We start from the raw sequence: 18,664 nt of genomic DNA on the forward strand, positions 1-18,664 counted from the left end.
GAGGGTCTCACTTCAAAGCCAGTTTGGGCAGAAAAATGCTGGAGTGGACATGTGGCTCAAGAGGTAAAGCACCAGCCATGAGAGAAAATAAAAACCAAGGGAGAATGCAAAACCCTGTGCAGAAGCCTTGGTACTGGCACATACACATGCGTGCGCACACACGCACACATGCACACATACTCATGCAATGCACATGCATGCGCGTGCACACACACACACACACACACACACACACACAACTACAAATATGATCAACCCAATTTACAGATGGGAACACTAGAGGTGCCCAGCAGGGCAGATCTGGGCTCCAGGCGCCTGTGCTCACCCCCCTCCTCCTGCCTCACCCTGCTGGCTAGCCCGGCCGTCCCGGGCTCACCACTGCGCTGACACAATCCAGACAAGCACTACCTGGGCCCGGTGCTGCCCTTCCCTCGGGCGGCTCTCCCCAGGGAGAGGAGGCTGGGCCGCCTGCTCTCCCCCTGGCAGGGCTGCAGCGCCACGCCCACGGGCACGGGCAGCAGGTCCAGGACGGGGGCTGGCATGCTGGTTCGGTGGAGGCCGGTGAGTGCACAGAATGAGCCCAGCCACCACCGGGCCCGAGGCGGATTTCACATCACGGCCTCCAGGCACTGCTCAGGATGCACCGGCGCCGCCCAACCCTGGATGCTGGCCTGTGCCGACGCCCTGGTCCGCGGGGCAGCCCTCCCGACGGTCATGGGTAGTGGGTAGTGCGCCCGGCAGTAGCTCCGGGGCTTCCTCTCGTCTGCCCCTCACAGGACGGAGAGAATTCCAGGGGGGCCATGACAGCATAATCACCCGTGTCACTCAGCGACAGCAAGGCCTCCAACCCCCCCTCCAAGCCGGGGCTCAGAAGAGCGCCCGGGCAGGCGCTGCCTGACGCAGGAGCCCCGCTCGCTTTCTCTTCCCTGCCACACCCCCGGGAGGCCTCTGGTCACCTTCGTGACGACCCGGGGGGGTGCCATGACGGGAAGGATACGGCTCTGCGGTTGGCCTGCCCTGGGTTCAGCATTGGACCAATCCGCTGAACCAATCCCAGCTCAGCCCCAGCCCCCAGGGTAACCTTGGGCACTGGGCCCCGCCCGCCCCCACCCGCCCTGAGGATTGTGAAGCGCCAGGTGGCTCTGCTCTGCCACCTCCTCCCTGCCGGCCGGCTGGGGTGTGCACTGGCCCAGACGTCCTGCCGGGAGTGGGCATCACCCACACCACAGAGCGAGGGGCTACTGCCCCCAAGACCCCCGATTCTAGGTGGTATGGAGAATGCCCAGAGCTCCTCTCCCTCTTCTCCTTGTCTTCTCTCTTTGTTAGCAGGGCTGGGGCCTGGGGCTCACGCTGCCCCAGCCCTACCTCAGCCTTTTTCTGACTTCAGGAAGATAACCCCAGATGCCTGTGCGTGGAGACCAAGGAGAGACCTGCTTGAAACGGGAGGTGTTGCCCCTTGCACCCCTCCAGTTTCCCCAGCCCTTCAACAGCCAACATTTTGGCCCACAGCCAGCAGGGCCCCAGTCCCAGTCCAGGCCCCAGAGCAGACCCCACAGCCAGACGCAGCCTCTGGAACGGCAAGGGCTCCCCGGCAGTGCCACTGCCCGGGCTGGAGCCAAGCTCTCCTGCTCCCACGCAGACGCCACCCTCGAGGCTGAGCCGGAGCGGACCCACCCGTGTACTCCTCCAAGACCTTGTGAGACCTTTTCCCAGGGAAAAGCCCGAGGCGGCCAGCGAGCCCTCCACAGTTTGCAAGAGGCGTGTGGCCTTCTAGACCCTTCAAGTACGTGCTATACCCAACGGGCAAGGGCCTGTGGGCGTGCTGGCGGGGACTGCGCCTCACTGCCCACCCCGGGCTGACCTCGCTGGGCCACTCCAGGCAGCAGGTCCAGCACATTTCAGGAGCTCAGGGACAACAGCACGTGACTAGATGTCCCCCATATCACCTGGGAGCCTGGACATGTCAGGGCAGCCCTTGGGGCTCCTCTAGCTCTCCGAGTCCCCCTGTCCTCAGGTCTGGGTGGTCCCCTCTGAGGCCCTGAAGAAGGGCACCTAGGTAGGCCCAGCCCCACAGCCCTGCGCCATCCAACCACCAGAGGCCCGGTCCCTTCGGATGCTCACTCCGCCTTGTTGGCCCCTGGAGCCATTGGGGTTCTGGGCTCCTGGCTCTGACCCCTAAAGAGAGAAGACAGGAGAGAAGCGAGCTGGCGCAAGTCCCCCCAGCCTGCAGGCCGGCTGCTCTGTCCGTCTGAGGAGGGGCGCGGATGCTCAGCGGATGCTCAGCAGCTCCTGCCAGGCACTCAGGGCCCCGCTGTCTCCAGAAGACACCACAGCGCGGAGGCAGCAGGGGAAGCGCTGCCTGCAGAAAGAGCAAGGTTAGCAGGAGGCGCAGCTCCGCGGTAAAAGGGCCTGCTTGGCAACTGTGAGGCCCTGAGTTCAAATCCCAGCACTGTCCCAAAAAAGACAAAGTAAAAAGAGAGGGCAAAACAATGAAAACCAAGGCTGGTTCCCTCAGTCCCTGGCACAGACTGCCCGTCCAGCCCAGGTCGGCCACACAGGCTGGCTAGCTGGGACTCAGCACTGCGTCTCCCTAAAAACCAACAAGACTCCTAGGAAGCCACGGAACTCACGGAAGAACGGGGCACCCGCCTGGCAGTGCCCAGCCAAGCCCACCCCCCTCCCCCGCAGGCCAGGCTGGGGGTCCATGCCGTCCGGGCCTGCCCGGCCCCTGGCACAGACTAGCTTCTCTCCCTCAGCTCCACCCTGTGGCGTGTGGACCTCCAGCCTGGCTCCCTGGCCACAGGCGGACCCTGCCATTCTCAGCCTCCCCCTTCCCTCTCTGTGACGCGTGGCCTGGGCCTCCACCCTTGGACGGTCAGACCCCTGCCTGCCCCCCTTCCCCCGCCCAGGGCTGGAACCCAGCCTGGCTGGCTACATTGGCATTGACAAGAGCCCCTGTGGACTTGAGCCTGTGCTGTGCTGTGCAGCCCTGGGTCAGCCCTGGGGGGGAGGGAGTCTAGTTACCACTGCTATTCCACACAAGGGACATGGGAGTCAGCTTGGACAGGCCCAGGTCCTGGCAGAGCTGCTCCTGTGCTCTACCAAGGGCCCAAGAAACACCCGTGTCCTCAGGGCCACACGGTGGCTTCTTGGCAGGGAGGAAGTAGGAAGGAAATCCAACAGAGCGGTGCGGGTGCTCACGCTGCAATTCCAGCTCCTCAGGAGGCTGAGATCTGAGCCAGCCCAGGCAGGAAAACCCTGACAGTCCTGTCCCCACTTAACTAGTAAAAACTAGCAGTGGAGCTGTGGCTCAAGTGATAGAGCACTAGCCTTGATGGAAAAAAAAACAACTGAGGGACAGTGCCCAGGCCCAGAGTTCAAGACTCAGGCTTTGCGTGCGTATCTCACACACACACACACACACACACACACACACACGGGCGCACACATGCCAACACAGTAGCATGTACTCTGACACTGGCACCGCAGGAAAGCGGGGCCAGGCCCTGGGGCGGCTGCCCGCTTCCCAGCGGAGGCAGGCCGCAGTGCTCCTCACCCTTTAGCAGGGCTCCCGAGGGGTCAGACAATGCGGGAGACCAGGCACTCACCTGGCTATACACAGAGAAGAAAAGAAGGGCAGGGAGCCCCACGGCACCACCTCAAGATCCACCCCAGAGCCCATGCTGTGGCCAGGCTGACCCTTCCTGGTAGGCCGGCATGGGCACCGCACAGGGAGGGAGGGGGAGGCAGCCCACCCGCCCGCCCAGCGGGGAGGGAGCGGGGAGGGTGTTTGTTCTAAGGGGTGACATTTGTTTATTCTCACTGCCTTGGCGCTGGAAACAAACCCAGAGCAGGTCCTGGCAGGCTGGGCAGCCAGGGGACCGTGAAGGGGAACCGGGCACGGCCCTCCCTGCTGCCAGTCCGCAGCAACGGGCCTGGTGTCCTGGTGTTGGCATGGCACCCAACTGCCACCCTGTCCACCCAACCAGCCAGCCAGACCCCAAAGCCGCAGCATCGGATGCCCAGGGAATGGAGCCTCCCCACCGCTGGGGCAGCCCACCCCTGGGGAGAGCACACAGAAGGGGAGGCCTGGGCCCTGTGGTGAAAGCATAGACCCCGCGGAGACACACAACACACACACACGTGACTCACACAACACGCACCGCACACAATACGGCACGCGCACACGACACACCGCACACATGACACATGACATGGCTACCACACAACACACATTACACACTAAACACAATACCACAGTACACACACAAACCAGCTCAGGCTGCTCCCGGGGGGGGGGCCTCATTGCTGCCTCAGCGGGCCCTGGGCCTGACGCCAAGGTGGCAGACACAAGGCGGGAACACAGTGACGCAATAAGTGGCCATTTGGGTGCTGTGGGGGAAGCCAGACAGGCACGCAGAAAGGGTACAACGAGGCAGTGATCAATCACAGGGACACACCAGTCATGGCGCACCCCTTTAACCCAGCACTCAGGAGTCCACAGCAGGAGGATTAGACGCCTGAGGCCAGCCTGGGCTACATAGTAATACTGTCTGAAAACACCAAAAACGAATACAAATTAAACAGTAAGCCATGCAGGCAAATACGTGCTCGCCCTGGAGCCCCGGACGCTGCAGGAGGAGGTGCTGGCATTTGGGAAACGTAGCCACAGCCTCCATCAAGCTCCAGCCTGGTCCAAGCTCCTCCACCGCTGGCTATGCAGTGGAGTCCCCCCGACCCCCCGGCAGGGGCCCAGGCCCACCCAGGCCAGGCCAGGGCCAGGGCCACCCCGGGCACAGTGTCCACTGACCTGCCTTCCCCATAGGGCTCCTGAGCTGGTCCCCAGGCCATGCCTACACAGAGGCCAGGTGACCGAGCACCCCGATACCGCTCACTGTACCCACCTGCCCCTTGCCAGGACTTCCTGAGGAGCCTGTGGCTGCTGACCGAGCAGCTCCTGGCCAGAGACTGGATCTGTGGAATCAACCATGGCATGGATACCTCATCCCCGGGGGTCTCAGCCCCCAGGCCCTGGGGCGTGGGCACCCTGTCCCTGGGGGTCTGAGCCCGTTGCCCTGGGGTGTGGCCCTCTGCCCTTCCACAAGCCTTCTATTACTCTCTGACCCTGATGGGGGAGTTTCTAGAAGGACAGGCCAGCCAAGGAGCCGGCCCTATGTCCACTGGGTGTTAGGTGCAGCGTGTCGGGCAGAGCTGGGCACTCCAGGCCCGTCCAGCCGTCCTCTTCCATCTCATGGTGGAGGCGATTGCTTGCAGATGCAGAACACAACCTCAGACCACTTGTAGCCGGCTGGCTGGGCAATGTCTGGTCTCATTTTACCAGTGGGGAAACAGAGGCAGGTCATTGGATGCCAATCAGGCTTGGCCTGAGCTTAGAGGGTTAAGGAGAAGACTCCAGTCTATGTGTCCAACCATCCATGCCGTCTGTGTGTCCATCCTTGCTCCCTCCTCTGTCCCGTGCTCATTCCCTTCCTCCAAGGGGTCTGGGCAGACTGGGTAGGGTTCAGGAATGCCCTTGACCACCAGGTACTCACCAGCTGGAAGGCCAGAGGGCGCGGGGTGAAGAGCCCCAGAGCCGGCACTCTCTGTAGGCTGGAAGTGGGCAGCGAGACGCGGGAGGGCGCGGGAGGTTGCGGGAGGGAGGTGGAAGGAAGCCAGCCTGCCCCACCCAAAGGTTGCCAGGAAACCGGCAGTGTCAGTGCAGGCTCCGCCCCGCCCCCTCCCCCAGCCTCACCCGCGCTGGGACACCTGGGACTCCCCGCCCCTGTGGGCCCCACAGGTGGAGAAGGCAGAGAGTAGGAGGGCTCTGGACCTCGTGAGGAGAGGGGGCAGGCTGCACGGGAGGCATGCAGGGCTCCGGGGGAGGGGTCCAGAGCCCACCCAGCTCTTGTCACCTGCCTGTCTCCTTTCTAAGTCCTCACCGCCTCCCCTCCCAGCTTGCTGCCCCTCCAGCATGCGGCTGGAGCACTGGAGGAAGGGGTTGTGGGGGAGACAGACCTGGCGGGGTCGGGCCCCAGTGGAGCAAGTGCAGGGCTCTCCTTGTAACCACTGGAGCCTCAACCTGCAGAGGGGGCGGGGGAGAGGCCATGGGGCCAAGGCTGCTGGCCTAAAGTCTTGCCTGGCCACCCCAGGCCTTGGGTCTCAGATGAAATAACCTGCAACTCCGGCCGCTGTCTTTGAGGGCTTTTTGTTTCTTAATGTTGTACTGAGGAATTGAAACCAGGACCTCATGCATGCTAGGCAAGCACTCTACCACTGAGCCACCTTCCCAGCCCCACCCCCACTCTGGGTTTTTTTGTTGTTGTTGTTGTTTGTTTTTAACAACAGCTACTTCAGTTTAAAAAAAAAAAAAATTGGAGGTAGTCTCAGGGACTTTCCTGCCCAGACTGGCTTTGAACCACAATCCTCAGATCTCAGTCCTGAGTAGGTGGGATTATAGGTGTGAGCTACCAGCACCCAGTTCCCATGGGTGCTTTGATGTGAGTTTTTCAATGTGGGGTGCTAAATGTGTGTGAAGGCTTGTTGCGTCCATTCTCTGCCCCAGCTCCAAATGCAGTTGCCCATTGCCCAACAGGCTAGGAGTCTCTTTGGGGAGATGTAGCTGAAGGGTCCTATCTGGGTAATCCTAGCTACACCTTTAACCCCAGCTACTCAGGAGGCTGAGATCTGAGGGTCATGGTTTAAAGACAGCCTGGGCAGAAAAGTCCATTAGATTCTTACCTCCAATGAACCACCAGGAAAATGGAAGCGGCGCTGTGGCTCAAGTGGTAGAGCACTGCCTTGTGCAAAAAAGCTCAGGGACGGAGCCCAGGCCCTGAGGTCAAGCCCCTCCACCCCACGCCTGTATTCACATGCGTGTGCACGCGCACACTCCTGCACACACACACACACACACACACATACACACACACAGGCATAGCAGGGTCCTCCCACACACAAATTACACCAGCAGGGGGCACCCTCTCCCCACCTCAGCCTGCTGTCACCCTGCAGGGAGCAGCTGTAGGGACTGCCTTCAGCTCCAGTTCAAGAAGAAAGGACCCTCTTATCCCTAGGCCCAGGCGCCGGTGGCTCACGCCTGTAATCCTAGCTACTCAGGAGGCTGAGATCTGAGGATCACAGTTTGATGCCAGCTCAGGCAGAAAGTCTCTGTGAAACTCATCTCCAATTAAACATTTAAAAACAGAAAGGGGTGCTGTGGCTCAAGTGGTAGAGTACTAGTCTTGAACACAAAGAGGCTCAGGGACAGTGTCCAAGCCCCAAGTCCAAGCCCCATAACCGATAAAAAAAAAGTTTCAAATTCCAGGAAAAGTCATTTGTCAAGAAACTCCTCAGGCTGGGCACCCATGAGCTGGTGGCCTGATATCCCACGAGGCTGAGGGGTGACTCAAAGCCGGCCTGCACAGAAATGTCCATGAAACTCTTGGCTCCAATTGACCGGCAAAAAAGCCAGAAGTAGAGCTATGGCTCAAGTGGTAGAGCATCTGCCTTGAATAAAAAAAGCCAAGCAAGAGTGAGAGGCACCACACACACACACACACACACACACACACACACACACATATACACACACACACACACACACACAAGGAAGGAAGGAAGGAGGAGGAGGGAGGGAGGTAAGGAAGGGAAAAAAGAGAAACAAGGAAACTCTTCAAATGGCAGAGCACTTACCAAACCAGTACCATCAATAGGAGAGAGAGAGAGAGAGAGAGAGAGAGAGGGGGAGGGGGGAGAGAGAGAGAGAGAGAGAGAGAGAGAGAGAGAGAGAGAGAGAGAGAGAGAGAGAAAGAGAGAGAGAGAGAGAGAGAGAGAAAGGAAGAAGGAAGGGAGGAAGGGAGGAAGGGAGGAAGGGAGGGCAACTTTAGGTGTTCAGGAAATTTGGACTTGGGGGCCAAACTTGGGGGGGCAAAGGCAGCCTTGCTCCGCGGTAGTCGGGGGGTTCTGCCCCTAGAGGCAGCATGAGCAGGCCCCACGAGGGTCCCAGTGGTCACTCTTTACGGCAGAGCGGGCTGGAGGTTGCTCCACGCTGGGCAGACCTAGACATGGTGCTCCAGCTTCGTGGACCTGCCTGGGGCTAGGAAGAGTCTGGTTATCCAAGACAGGGGCTCCACTCGTCCAATACCCAAAGATGTTATTCTTGCCTGTGGCTGGGGCTCGGGGTACACTGCTTCTGGGCGCTGGGCTCACAGGTTGACTTGGCACTGGTGTCAGAGAAACAAGGAGAAATAAGTTCACCAAGCAAGGGCAGTGCCCAGAGCCCCAGGGAGGAGCCAGGCTTCCTGGGCCCACCCCTATCCTGGGGGATGACCCAAGTCAGCAAAAGCAAGACCTCAGTGCCCCGGGCACCTCTGCTCATGAACGGAACGGTGCCCAGGCATCGGTCCCCACGGCACAAGAACACTGCACCCACACAGCGGGCTCCAGCGGGCTCTGTTGGGCTCGGGTCCGTCATGTCTTCTATTCTGGTCTCTGGTCTCCGGCCAGTGGCTTCAGGACCCCTGGGGAGGGACAGAAGGCCTCCAATGGGCAGCGATGTGGTGAACACGCTCCCACGGCCGTGGCTCCCAGCAGCAGCAAGAATAAAAACAGCTCCGGGCCGTGCGTGGCCCGTGGAGAGCCCACGGACTGGCTCCAGAGCACTTTGCACACCTGCTACAGACACAAGTGGCACCTAACTGACTCCCTGGACTAACCACAGAAAATGTGCAGCTCAGGAGAATGTTCCAGAATCTTCTGACCCAGTCTACAGTGGACTAGTTCCTCGCACAACGGACACCGCAGGGCTCCCCAGGATCTTTCTGAGCCATGTTTGCTCTGGAGAGTCCAACACTTGGCTGAGAGGAGCCTTCTTCTGGCTCCTCGCGGCGCCCCTCTTTCCGGCTTGCCTCTGGGCCTGGTTTGCGCACCCCCCAGCAGCCTGCGGGCGGGCACACACCAGAGGTGCCGGTGCATTAGGGTGCCTGCGTGGCCCAGCTTTGGTGGCTCAGGCCTGTAATCCTAGCTACTCAAGAGGCCAAGATCGTAATTCAGAGCCAGTCTAGGCTAACCAATCTGAGAGACCGGCAAAAAGCCAGAAGTAGAGGTATGGCCCAAGTGGTAGAGTACCAGCCTCAAGCCAGCCAAACAAGATCCAAGGCCCTGAGTTCAAGGCCCAGGTACCAATATCCACAGGAAAAGAAAGAAAGGAAAGAAGGGAGGGAGGGAAGGAGGAAAAAAGGGAGGGAGGAAAGCAGGGAGGGAGGAAAGAAAGAAAGGTGTTAGGTTTTTAAAAAGAGGTAGCCGAGTAGGAACTACACCATGCACGTGGTATTTAGGTAAGGGGTAGGTTTATTCATTGTTCTGGCTGGCACCAGGCCATGTTGGCCATGTTGACCCTCCATGCGGGTGAGAAAGGCCTGGGAAAGACCTGGGAAAGAGGTGGAAAAGAGCTGGGAAAGAGAGAGAGCTGGGAAAAAGAGTGTCTGGGCCTGGGCTAGGCCTTATCTAGGGTGTGGAGAAAGGTGTGGCCACGTCAAATTCAGGTGTGACCTCAGCGGATGCAGATGTGACCTCTTCCAGGTGTGCTAGTTGTCTAGGTAACGCAGGTACTGGGTGGAGACTATGCTGCGAGGAGGGTGGAGTCTGCTCGCCATCCAGGAGCAGACCTTATAGAAGGGAAGGAGGGAGGGAGGGAGGGAGGGAGGGAGGAGGGAAGTGAGGGAGGAAGGAAGGAAGGGAAGGAGGAAGGAGGAAGGAGGGAAGGGAGAGAGGAAGGAGGGAAGGGAGAGAGGAAGGAAGGAAGGAAGGAAGGGAGGGAGGAAGGAGGGAAGGGAGTGAGGGGGAGGAAGGAAGGGAGGAAGGAGGGAAGGGAGTGAGGGGGAGGAAGGAAGGGAGGAAGGAAGGAAGGGAGGGAGGGAGGCAGAGAAGGAGGAAGGGAGGAAGGAGGGAAGGGAGGGAAGAAGGAAGGTATGAAGGAAGGAAGGGAACGAGGGAGGGAGGCAGAGAGGGAGAAAGGAAGGTATAAAGGAAGGAAGGAAGGTATAAAGGAAGGAAGGAAGGTATAAAAGGAGGAAGGAAGGAAGGAGGGAAGGAGGGAAGGGAAGGAGAGGGGAGGGAGGAAGGAAGGAAGGAAGGAAGGAAGGAAGGAAAAAGGAAGGAAAAGAAGAAGGAAGGAAGGGAGGGAGACAGAGAAGGATGAAGGGAGGAAGGAAGGAAGTAGGGAAGAAGGAAGGAAGGGAGCAAGGGAGGGAGGGAGGAAGAGGGGGGAGGAGGGAGGAGGGGAGGGAGGGAGAGAGGAAGGGAGGGAGACAGAGAAGGATGAAGGGAGGAAGGAAGGAAGTGAGGGAAGAAGGAAGGTATGAAGGAAGGAAGGGAGCAAGGGAGGGAGGGAGGAAGAGGGGGGAGGAGGGAGGAGGGGAGGGAGGGAGAGAGGAAGGGAGGGAGGATGACATAGCACACAGTCATCTAACTTGTGTTGCTTCTTGAGAAGCCCAGTGCATGCCAAGCTGGAATGACTCCACACAGTCCAGAAAGCTCTGTCACAATGGCTCTACCCACAAGGCAGCGACATGGGCGTGCTGCAAGGACCTGGCAGGCGTCAGCCCGCTGCCCCAGACGGCAAAGGGGATGAGCAGAGCGCGGGGAGAGGGCTGAAGTAACTGGGAAGCTGGGCGCCTGCAGGGCAGGGGAAGCCAAGGACAGGGACCAAGGGGAGGACGTCACCCAAGCAACAGCTGGGTTTAGACATGGAGGAGCCGCCAGGATGGGGACCGCAAACGGCCCCACACCTCTCCTGACACCTTCCCTGAGAAGGGACCGGATCATTGAGAGCCCAGGGTGAGCTGGCCACGGGACGCGGTCTCTAGGGTCAGGCCAGGTTAGGCTGGCTAGAGGACCACGTCCCCATCTACAGAGTCCCTCTGTCCCTCCTCGGAAGAGGAAAACACATCAAAGAAACCGCCGGTTCAAAGTGCCAGTTCTCATTTCCTGGACGTAAAATGTGCCGGTGGCCTGAAGATCGGCGACCGTTTTGCCGCGCTGGGCCAGCCGGGAGGCCGAGCCGGCCGCCCTGGGCACGGAGGGCAGCTCGCAGGAAGGAAGCCACGCGCGCCATCTGGACCACTTCCTGGGTGTGTGTTTCCTCAGCAGACCTTCCTCCGCCCGTGACAATGCCATCGTGCTTCGTTTTGTTAGGTCTGCGCAGTGATCTCCCACTTTGGTGGTGTCTTTTTCCAGTAAAGTAAGGTCTATGGGGGGCAGGGGAATGCAGGGACCAAGGCTGGAATGTGAGGATCACCATTCAAAGCCAGCCTGAGCAGGACAGTCCACAAGACTGCGAGCTCTAATTAACCAGCCAAAAACCAGAAGTACAGCTGTGGCTCAAGGAGTAGAGTGCCAATTTTGATTAAGAAAGAAAGAAAAAAAAAACAACCTAAAGGATAGTAGCTAATCCCTGAGTTCAAACCACAGGACAGGCACAAACACACAAATCAAGAGAACCCAGGGAGAGGAGTTAACCCCAAACTAGGCTCGTGTTCCTGGCGGGAAATGCCACCTCCTGGACTTGGCCCGTTCACCAGTCTCTGCCCGTGGCCCCGGCCCTCGGCTGCGCCTCTATGGTGGGTCCTTGGCTCATGTGATAGGACCCACGGATGACGGCAGCCCGTTCAGGGGATCCCCGAGCACCTGCCTCTCCCGGCAGGGCAGCCTGGGCTGGAGGAGCAGGCCGGGGGGCCGAGAACTTGGCTGGGCAGCAGCCAGATGGCAGCCTCCCCCGGAGCGGGGCGCCTTGGCCCAGCCTCTCCCCAGAGCCGTCTGTCACCCTGCAACCCTGCATTCTGCCTGCCATCGCCAATCCTGCTCCATATTTACAGTCCTGCCCGGAGCTATGCCCTGCCGTCCCGCCTGCCACCCAGACGTTGTTCAAAGCCTCCCGTGGGAGGCTCTCCGTGGACGAGGTGGCAGGTGACGGGCGCCGGTGAGGACGGCGATGCAGAGGCCAGGGCTCAGGCACCAGCGCTGGCGGTGAGGTCTCATCCACGACGGCTCCGGAGGCCCGAGGGCAGGAGCGCTGCTGGGCCTCCCCTCCCCAGTAAAGGCCGTGATCTGAACCTGCACCCGCCTCCGGGACAGAGCGGCCAGTTCAGGCCCTGGAAGCATCACAGGCCACGCCCACGGCACACCCCGGCCACCTGTGGCTCGAGTCACATCCTCCGTCATCGGGTGGAGTGGGTCCGGCACGTCCGCCCTGGCAGCGGGTGTGTCTGGAATGGGACCCAGGGAAGGGGCCGGGGCAATGGTGCCTTGTTGGCCACGCCTTCAGCTGTAGAAGGCTGGGGGGGGGGGGGGAGCTGGCCACACTCCGTCACACAGGTGGCACGGCCTAGCACAGCCCAGAAACGTGGCCACCTGCATCCGAAGCCTCCGAGGCAGTGCAGAGGGGACTCAGCCCCTCGGCTTCCTCGGCTTCCTTCCACCTGGGTAAAGGGCAATCAATGTGCTTCAGCCCAGCTACACAGCGAGACTCAGCTCTTGAAAGAGCTGGGGCAGCCGGGCGCCGGTGGCTCACGCCTGGAAGCCTAGCTGCCCAGGAAGCTACTCGGGAAGATCTTTTCAGGGCAGGAAAGTCTGGGAGACTCTTCTCTCCATTAAACTACCAAAAAGCCACAAGTGTCGCTGTGGCTCAAAGTGATAGAGCAGTAGTCGTGAGCACAAAACAGCTCAGGGACAATGAGTTCAAGCCCCCAGGATTGACAAAGGCTGGGAAAGGGGCAGCAGCTTGGCTCAAGTGATAGGGGCTTTGCCCAGCAAGTGCCAAGGCCTGAGTTCAGCCCCAGCACAAAACACACATCAGAGAAAACAAGCTGGAGCTTCCAGGAAAGCCGGCGGCCGCCCGCACCAGCCTGTCACACATGATGGAGCTCGGTGGCCGCCCGCACCGGTCTGCCTCACACCACGAAGCTCAGCGGACGCCCGCAGCCTCATCCACATTTTAACTGTCCCCGATCCCCACCCGTCCAGGCTCCACGGCTGCCGCAGATCGGGGGGTGTTGGCACCTGGGACCAGAGCTGCACGCTTGCCCCTAAGCATAAAATGGGTTGGTTCTGAACTTCGCTGTCAGTGCCAAACGGAGAGGGGCCGTGGGGCCTGGACCATGTCCTGTGGACTCTCCTGATGGTTTGTTTTTTAAATTGTTGTGCCAGTACTGGGGCTTGAACTCAGGGCCCTGTGCTCTCCTTTAGCTTTTTCAACCAAGGTTGGCACCATACCGCCCCTCCAGCTCCAGCTCTTTACTGGTAAACGAGATCAGAGTCTTGGGTTTGTCTGCCCGTGCTGACTTCTCAAACCGCGATCCTCAGGTCTCAGCTTCCTGAGCAGCTAGGATTCCAGTTGAGAACCACCAGTGCCCGGCTCCTATCTTGATTTTGTACGAAGCAGGCCTGAGGGCAGGAGGCGGTGGCTGAGGGCAGCTCAGGGTCTCTGTGGAAACCAGTAGTTGTCACTGGGCCTGGGGTCAGTATAGAGGCTTGCAGAGGAGACGTGCGTGCATGTGTGCGCGCGTGTGTGTGCTGCATGTGCGTGTGTGTGTGCATGCATGCATGCATGCGTGTGTGCACGTGCATGCATGTGTGTGTGCGTGTGTGCGTGCGTGCGTGCATGTGTGCGTGCGTGCATGTGTGTGCGCGTGTGTGTGCGTGTATGCATGTGTGTGCGTGCGTGTGTGCATACATGTGTGTGTGCGTGCATGTGTGTGTGCGTGTGTGTGTGCACGCGCGCATCCCTCTGCCAGGCCCGATGGGCACAGCTTGGCAGGAGGCCAGCCAAGACCACAGATCCCTGCCACAGGTGACTGAGCAGTGACTGCTTCCAGTGTGCCCGCCTGTGCCTCAGGCCCTGGGGATGTCACTGGTGACAAAGCTGCCAGCAGCTCCCCAGGAATGCCACGGGGCCAGCCTCCCGCCCGGAGCTGCCGCTGCCCCACGACACCTCAAGCTCCTTCCTGTATGCGCGTGTGTCATCTCCCGTGTTTTCTGTGGGCTCCCACAGGGTCCACGCGGGGCCGCTCAGCCCTGCTCCCTGGGGACTCTGAGGCCATCAAGGAAAGGACACAGCGGGGGGTGACACTGGCTCTGGGGGCGCAGGGCAGCAGAGAGGGGGGCAGGCCCCATCCGAGGGGGCGAGCCCCTGGCCCAGCCTTGAAGATTACTTGGAAGTAGAAGTAGAGTGGGGCACATGTGTGTGCGCGTGTGCGCGCATGTGCACGTGTGCCCATGGGCACATTACCCTCTCTCTTTCTCCCCCACCCCATCCACTCTACGTCCCTCTCCCACTCCACCTTAAGGTGTATGGCAGAGCCTGGTGAGGAGCCGTAGTCCCTGGCTTGGGCTGGGCGCCTCCACGGTGGGCACCTGGGGTGTTTGCCGCTGCCCTGGGCCCTGCAGAGGGCAGGGGAGGAGGGTGGGATCAGGACACCCTCTGGGACAATGTGACCCTCTAGAGGATGGGGTGTGTGCCCAGAGGGGCTGCCACCGGTGCCTTGTTCTGGAGTGGCTTGGGCCTTCCTGGCTCTCACCCAGGGCCCACAGCAGCTGCTGCCCTCCGCTCAGAGCCCGGCCTCCTCGCGCCCAGAGCTCAGAGCCCGGGAGCTGCCCCGCTGCCATCTCTGCGTGTTGGTTCAGGATGAGGCTGGGTGTAGAGTCAGGAAACCAAGGCTGAGCGCTCCCCGCAGCCTGGCCGGCGGTCTTGGGCAGAACCCGTTGTCCCCCGGGTGGAAGAGCACATGCCACTGGTGCCGAGTGATCTCAGGAGGCTCGGGGCAGGTGGCCATAGGGGAGGCGCTGGCGCTCTGGATGCCATGGCTTGGCTGACGCCCGGCTATAACCCCAGCTGGGCTCTGGCTGAGCCGCTGGTTGGGGCTAGAAGGCACCCTCAGAATGGAAAACTGTCTTCTAAGATCTTTTGGGAATCAGGCCCCTGAGGGCCTGGCCCCAGGAGGGCCTCTGCCCCGCGGGCACCGTGCCCACGGGGGACCCACAGAGCAATGTGGTAGGTGCCAGGCTGTTTGTGAGGCCTGAGTGGCTGGAGGGGGGCAGGCCTAGGTGGCACAGAGGCCACGGCAGGTCCTGGTCGGCATCAGAGGGGCGGGAAGGGTGGGAATGGCAGGTTGGGAGACTGGAGCTCTGCCTTCCCCAGACCCATCGTCCTGCCCTGCCTGGGAGCCCCCTTTCCCTTGGGAATGATGTGTACCAGGGACATAATGTGTACTGCCCCCTCGGGGAGGAGCCTCAGGAGTCTCCGGACAGGTCCCGGGGTGGGTGGCACCCCACTGTGCAGTGCTGGTGGGTCCCGTGCCCCAATCCCGCCGGGTACCCCTTGTCCAGCACAACCACAGGGTAGGTGGACATCAGTGTGAGTGCAGACACTGGAGCAACTCGGGGGAGGCCCTGAACCTCAGCCTTCCATGCCGCCTGCCTCATTCAAAGGCTATAGCACCGATGCTCAGAGAGGGAAAACCACCTGCACCAGCCACACAGCAGTGGGGTCTCAGCCAGGCACCATGTGGTGCCGGAGCCTGCGCTAGTGTCCCTGCCTGAGATTGCTGAGATGAGTCCCCACCTTTCTGCCTCCAGGAAGAAGGGAAATGCCCTCTACCACTTGCTGTGGTCCAGGCACCCCCCCACCCACTATAGGGTTCAGTGACCTGTATTGGCCAGAGCCAGGCCCGCCCCCCTAGGAGGCAGCAAGGAGGAGGCCCAGCCCTGAGCCATGGCTCCCTGCAGGGGTCAGGCCTGGGCCGGGCCTGCCCACTCCCGCGGTCTCTGGGGGCAGCACGGGGGACACCGCCAGCCTGGGGGAGGCACGGGGGACACCGCCAGCCCGAGCCACATCGCTCTAGACACAGATGGTTCTCATTGCCTGCTGCCTCTCTTCCCTGGGAAAAACAAACCAACTCAGGGCCAACAGAGCCTTGTATAGCTTGTGTTTATTTTTGTTGCCATTTTCCTGTGCAGGAAGCCACTGTGCCGTGGGCAGCGTCTGTGAGAATCTGGCCAGGGTGGCCTTGGCATCCTCCCCCAGGCTCAGGCAGCTCTGGGGAGGGACGGGGGTGATCCTGGGAGTCGTTTCACCCCCAGACTAGTTCCTGCCCGCTGTGGCTCACGGCCACTCTTCCAGGGTCTCCAGCCGTGCCAGGAGGGCTGAGATCAGGGTCAGGGAGCGGGCCAGAGCCAGGTTAGACCTCAGCTGGGCAACTGCCCGGGGCCCCTGCGGCCGGCTGTGCCTGGCGGGGGCAGGCCCAGGATGAGCCTCAGTCGCCGCAGAGGGTGGCGAGGAAGCACTCACGGGTCAGGACCTCCGCTCGAAAACTCCGGAGGCTGGGGTCCCGGGAATGGGGCCCCTCTGCCCTCCCTGTGAGCCCCCCAACTCCTCCATCCATCAGGACACCAAGGCTGGGAGGGGCAGCCCCAGGGACAGCCCCAGGGCGTGAGGTCCCACAGTTAGGCAGCTAGGCATGCGTGGTCAGCTTACGCAGGCAGAGGGGTCCCAAGGCCTGCACCCCGCAGCAGGGGCAGGAGGGTGTGGACCACCCAGGGCTGGGCAGCCGTGCTCAGCCCTGGGGGTGAGGGGGACCCTTTGGGGGACTGAGGCCTTCCAGGGTGCCTGTGCCAACCCCAGCCTCAAAGCCCCTGCCCCTCCTCCACCGAGCCCCCCCCTCCTGCCCACCCCGCGGGGAGAGCAGGCCAGCCCTCCGTGGTCAGCCGCTGGGCTGTGGTGGCCGGCGGGTGGGCGTCCCAGGTCCTCCCTCCCTCTCCCTCCCTTCCCCGCCCCCCGTCCGGGCGGCCATGACATCACAGTGCGGCGCGGGAGGGGTGGCGGTGTCCCGCGCACATCACTTCCTCGGCGCCTCCTGCGGGCGCTGACGCGCAGACAGACGGACAGAGGACAGGCAGACACGCGCGTGCGGGCGGCCGAGAGGCCGCCGTCAGGAGGGAGGGCGAGGAGGGCCTGCTCGGCTCTGGGCGCCCCGACCCATGGCAAGCCCCGCCCCGCCTGCGGCCGAGGAGCTACCGGGCCCCGCCACCAGGCGCCTCTACTCCAGGTACGGGACTGGACGGCTCTAGTCAGGAGCCGGCGGCGACCGCGGAGGGCCGGGCGGCGGGCTGCGGGCGGCGGGCGGGCGGGCGGCCGGGAACAAAGGCGGCGGTGGCTCAGGCAGCGGCTCAGGCAACGTGGCCAGGCCGCGCCTCCTTCCCAACCGTGCGATGGAGACGTGGTCCCGGCCAGCCGGCCCAAGGCCAGGGTCTCAGACGCAGGCTGCAGTCCTCCGCCCACACCACGGGGGGGGGCAGGCATGCGTGCCACCCGGTGCCTGGCGCCCCCAAGCTGGCTAGTCTGACCTGGTGCAGGGCAGCACGGCCAGACCCCCTTTGTCAGGGCCTGGGCCCTGCCCGCTGGCCATCCCTGAGCCCCACGCCAGCTGGACCTGGGGCCCAGCCAGCCGAGTGGGTGTGTGCCTTCCTGAAAAGCCACCTGCGCCCCAGGCGGCCCGCAGGCGATCGGTCCCGCTCTGCGTCACGCCGTTGGCGTGGCCCGGCCCCTGGCTGCATGCCTGCCCGGTGACTCCCAGCCGCTGTGAACACACGGCCCCCTGAGGGACCAGCAGCTCCCAGTCCACTCAGGGGGCAGAGCTGAGTGCCGGCAGGGCTGCGCCTTGGCCCCGGCCCCGGGGCAGGTCCGGTGCCCAGTGGCCTCTAACTCTTGGGGGCTGCCATTGGGATCACTCCAGCAGTCCCCCTTCCCAGGAGCCTCCCCCAGCAAGTCTGGCCCAGCCCGGCCATCCATCAGCCAGGCACCCCAAGAGGCCCAGAGGCCAGTGGACGGCCTCATTCCCCCCCCCCAATCTTGTTCTGCTCTGTGCTGCTGTTCAAAGACAGCCTCTTTTGTGTGGCCTGGGGTCCACGGCTGAGCCCCTGGTCTGGCTTCTGGGCCTCCGAGGGGCAGGGGTGTGGCAGGAGTGACAGGGACAGGTTTGCAGGCAGCTCACACAGGAGGCCTGTCTCGAAGGCTTCATCCCAGGGTCTCCAGAGCGGAATGGGGGCTGCACAGGGTGGCAGGGGTCCCCGGGTCACCCATCTCTGTGGCGGGAGCTGACCAGGCCGCAGTGCGGGACCGGCCTGCACACGGGGAGAGGGTGGTCCTGGGGGAGGGGGCCGGGGCCTCCACCCTGCGTCTGTCACTGTCAGGCCCTGCCTGGGAACCGGGCCCGGGGTGGACACTCCAGACAACGCTGGCCTGGGGGTCAGCACTGGGCAGGTCAGGTAGAGAGGTCACTCAAGCCCTGACGGTACCCCTTCAAGCTAAGACACAAACTGAACTAAAGGCCGACCTGGACCCAGATTTGGGGTGAATGGCACATGCCTTTCTTGAGGGCTATGGAGGAAGTTCTGCAGGAGGCTGGGCCCTACCTGACCACAGTCACAGACGGGTTTGGGCAGCCGGTGGCTGGTCAAGGCAGACGGTGGCGCTTCTGGAGCTGGGTTGTGGAACACATGGAGCAGTAGGGAGTCCTGAGGAGGGGGAGCAAGCCCGGCACCCTCCAGCCCTGCCTTCCTGTGGAGCCCAGCGTGTCCGGGGAAGCCTGGTGGCTGCTGGGAGGGGGGCTGT

General features: G+C 62.0%; 2 protein-coding genes across 9 annotated transcripts in view; one reads left to right on the top strand and one right to left on the bottom strand.

The window, feature by feature from the left end:
* Ccdc187 (coiled-coil domain containing 187) overlaps positions 1-5,619 on the bottom strand; it is a 51,838-nt gene extending 46,219 nt beyond the window's left edge. For 5 of the 7 annotated variants that reach the window (XM_070015049.1, XM_070015047.1, XM_070015045.1 and 2 more), the window contains exon 1: positions 409-758. In XM_070015049.1, coding sequence (XP_069871150.1) covers positions 409-542 — 134 coding nt within the window. In that variant the 5' untranslated portion in view covers positions 543-758. Of the gene's footprint in view, positions 1-408; positions 759-956; positions 1,034-5,552 lie in introns of those variants that run through there. The other 2 variants (XM_070015050.1, XM_070015048.1) reach the window with 2 other exon arrangements.
* Positions 5,620-16,893: 11,274 nt separating this feature from the next.
* Gpsm1 (G protein signaling modulator 1) overlaps positions 16,894-18,664 on the top strand; it is a 28,543-nt gene continuing 26,772 nt past the window's right edge. For both annotated transcript variants that reach the window (XM_070015051.1, XM_070015052.1), the window contains exon 1: positions 16,894-17,099. In XM_070015051.1, the coding sequence (XP_069871152.1) occupies positions 17,032-17,099 (68 nt within the window). In that variant the 5' untranslated portion in view covers positions 16,894-17,031. The remainder of the gene's footprint in view (positions 17,100-18,664) is intronic.

This window comes from Dipodomys merriami, unplaced genomic scaffold, assembly GCF_024711535.1.
Source record: "Dipodomys merriami isolate MVZ:Mamm:240054 unplaced genomic scaffold, mDipMer1.0.p SCAF_11, whole genome shotgun sequence".
Lineage (NCBI taxonomy): Eukaryota > Metazoa > Chordata > Mammalia > Rodentia > Heteromyidae > Dipodomys > Dipodomys merriami.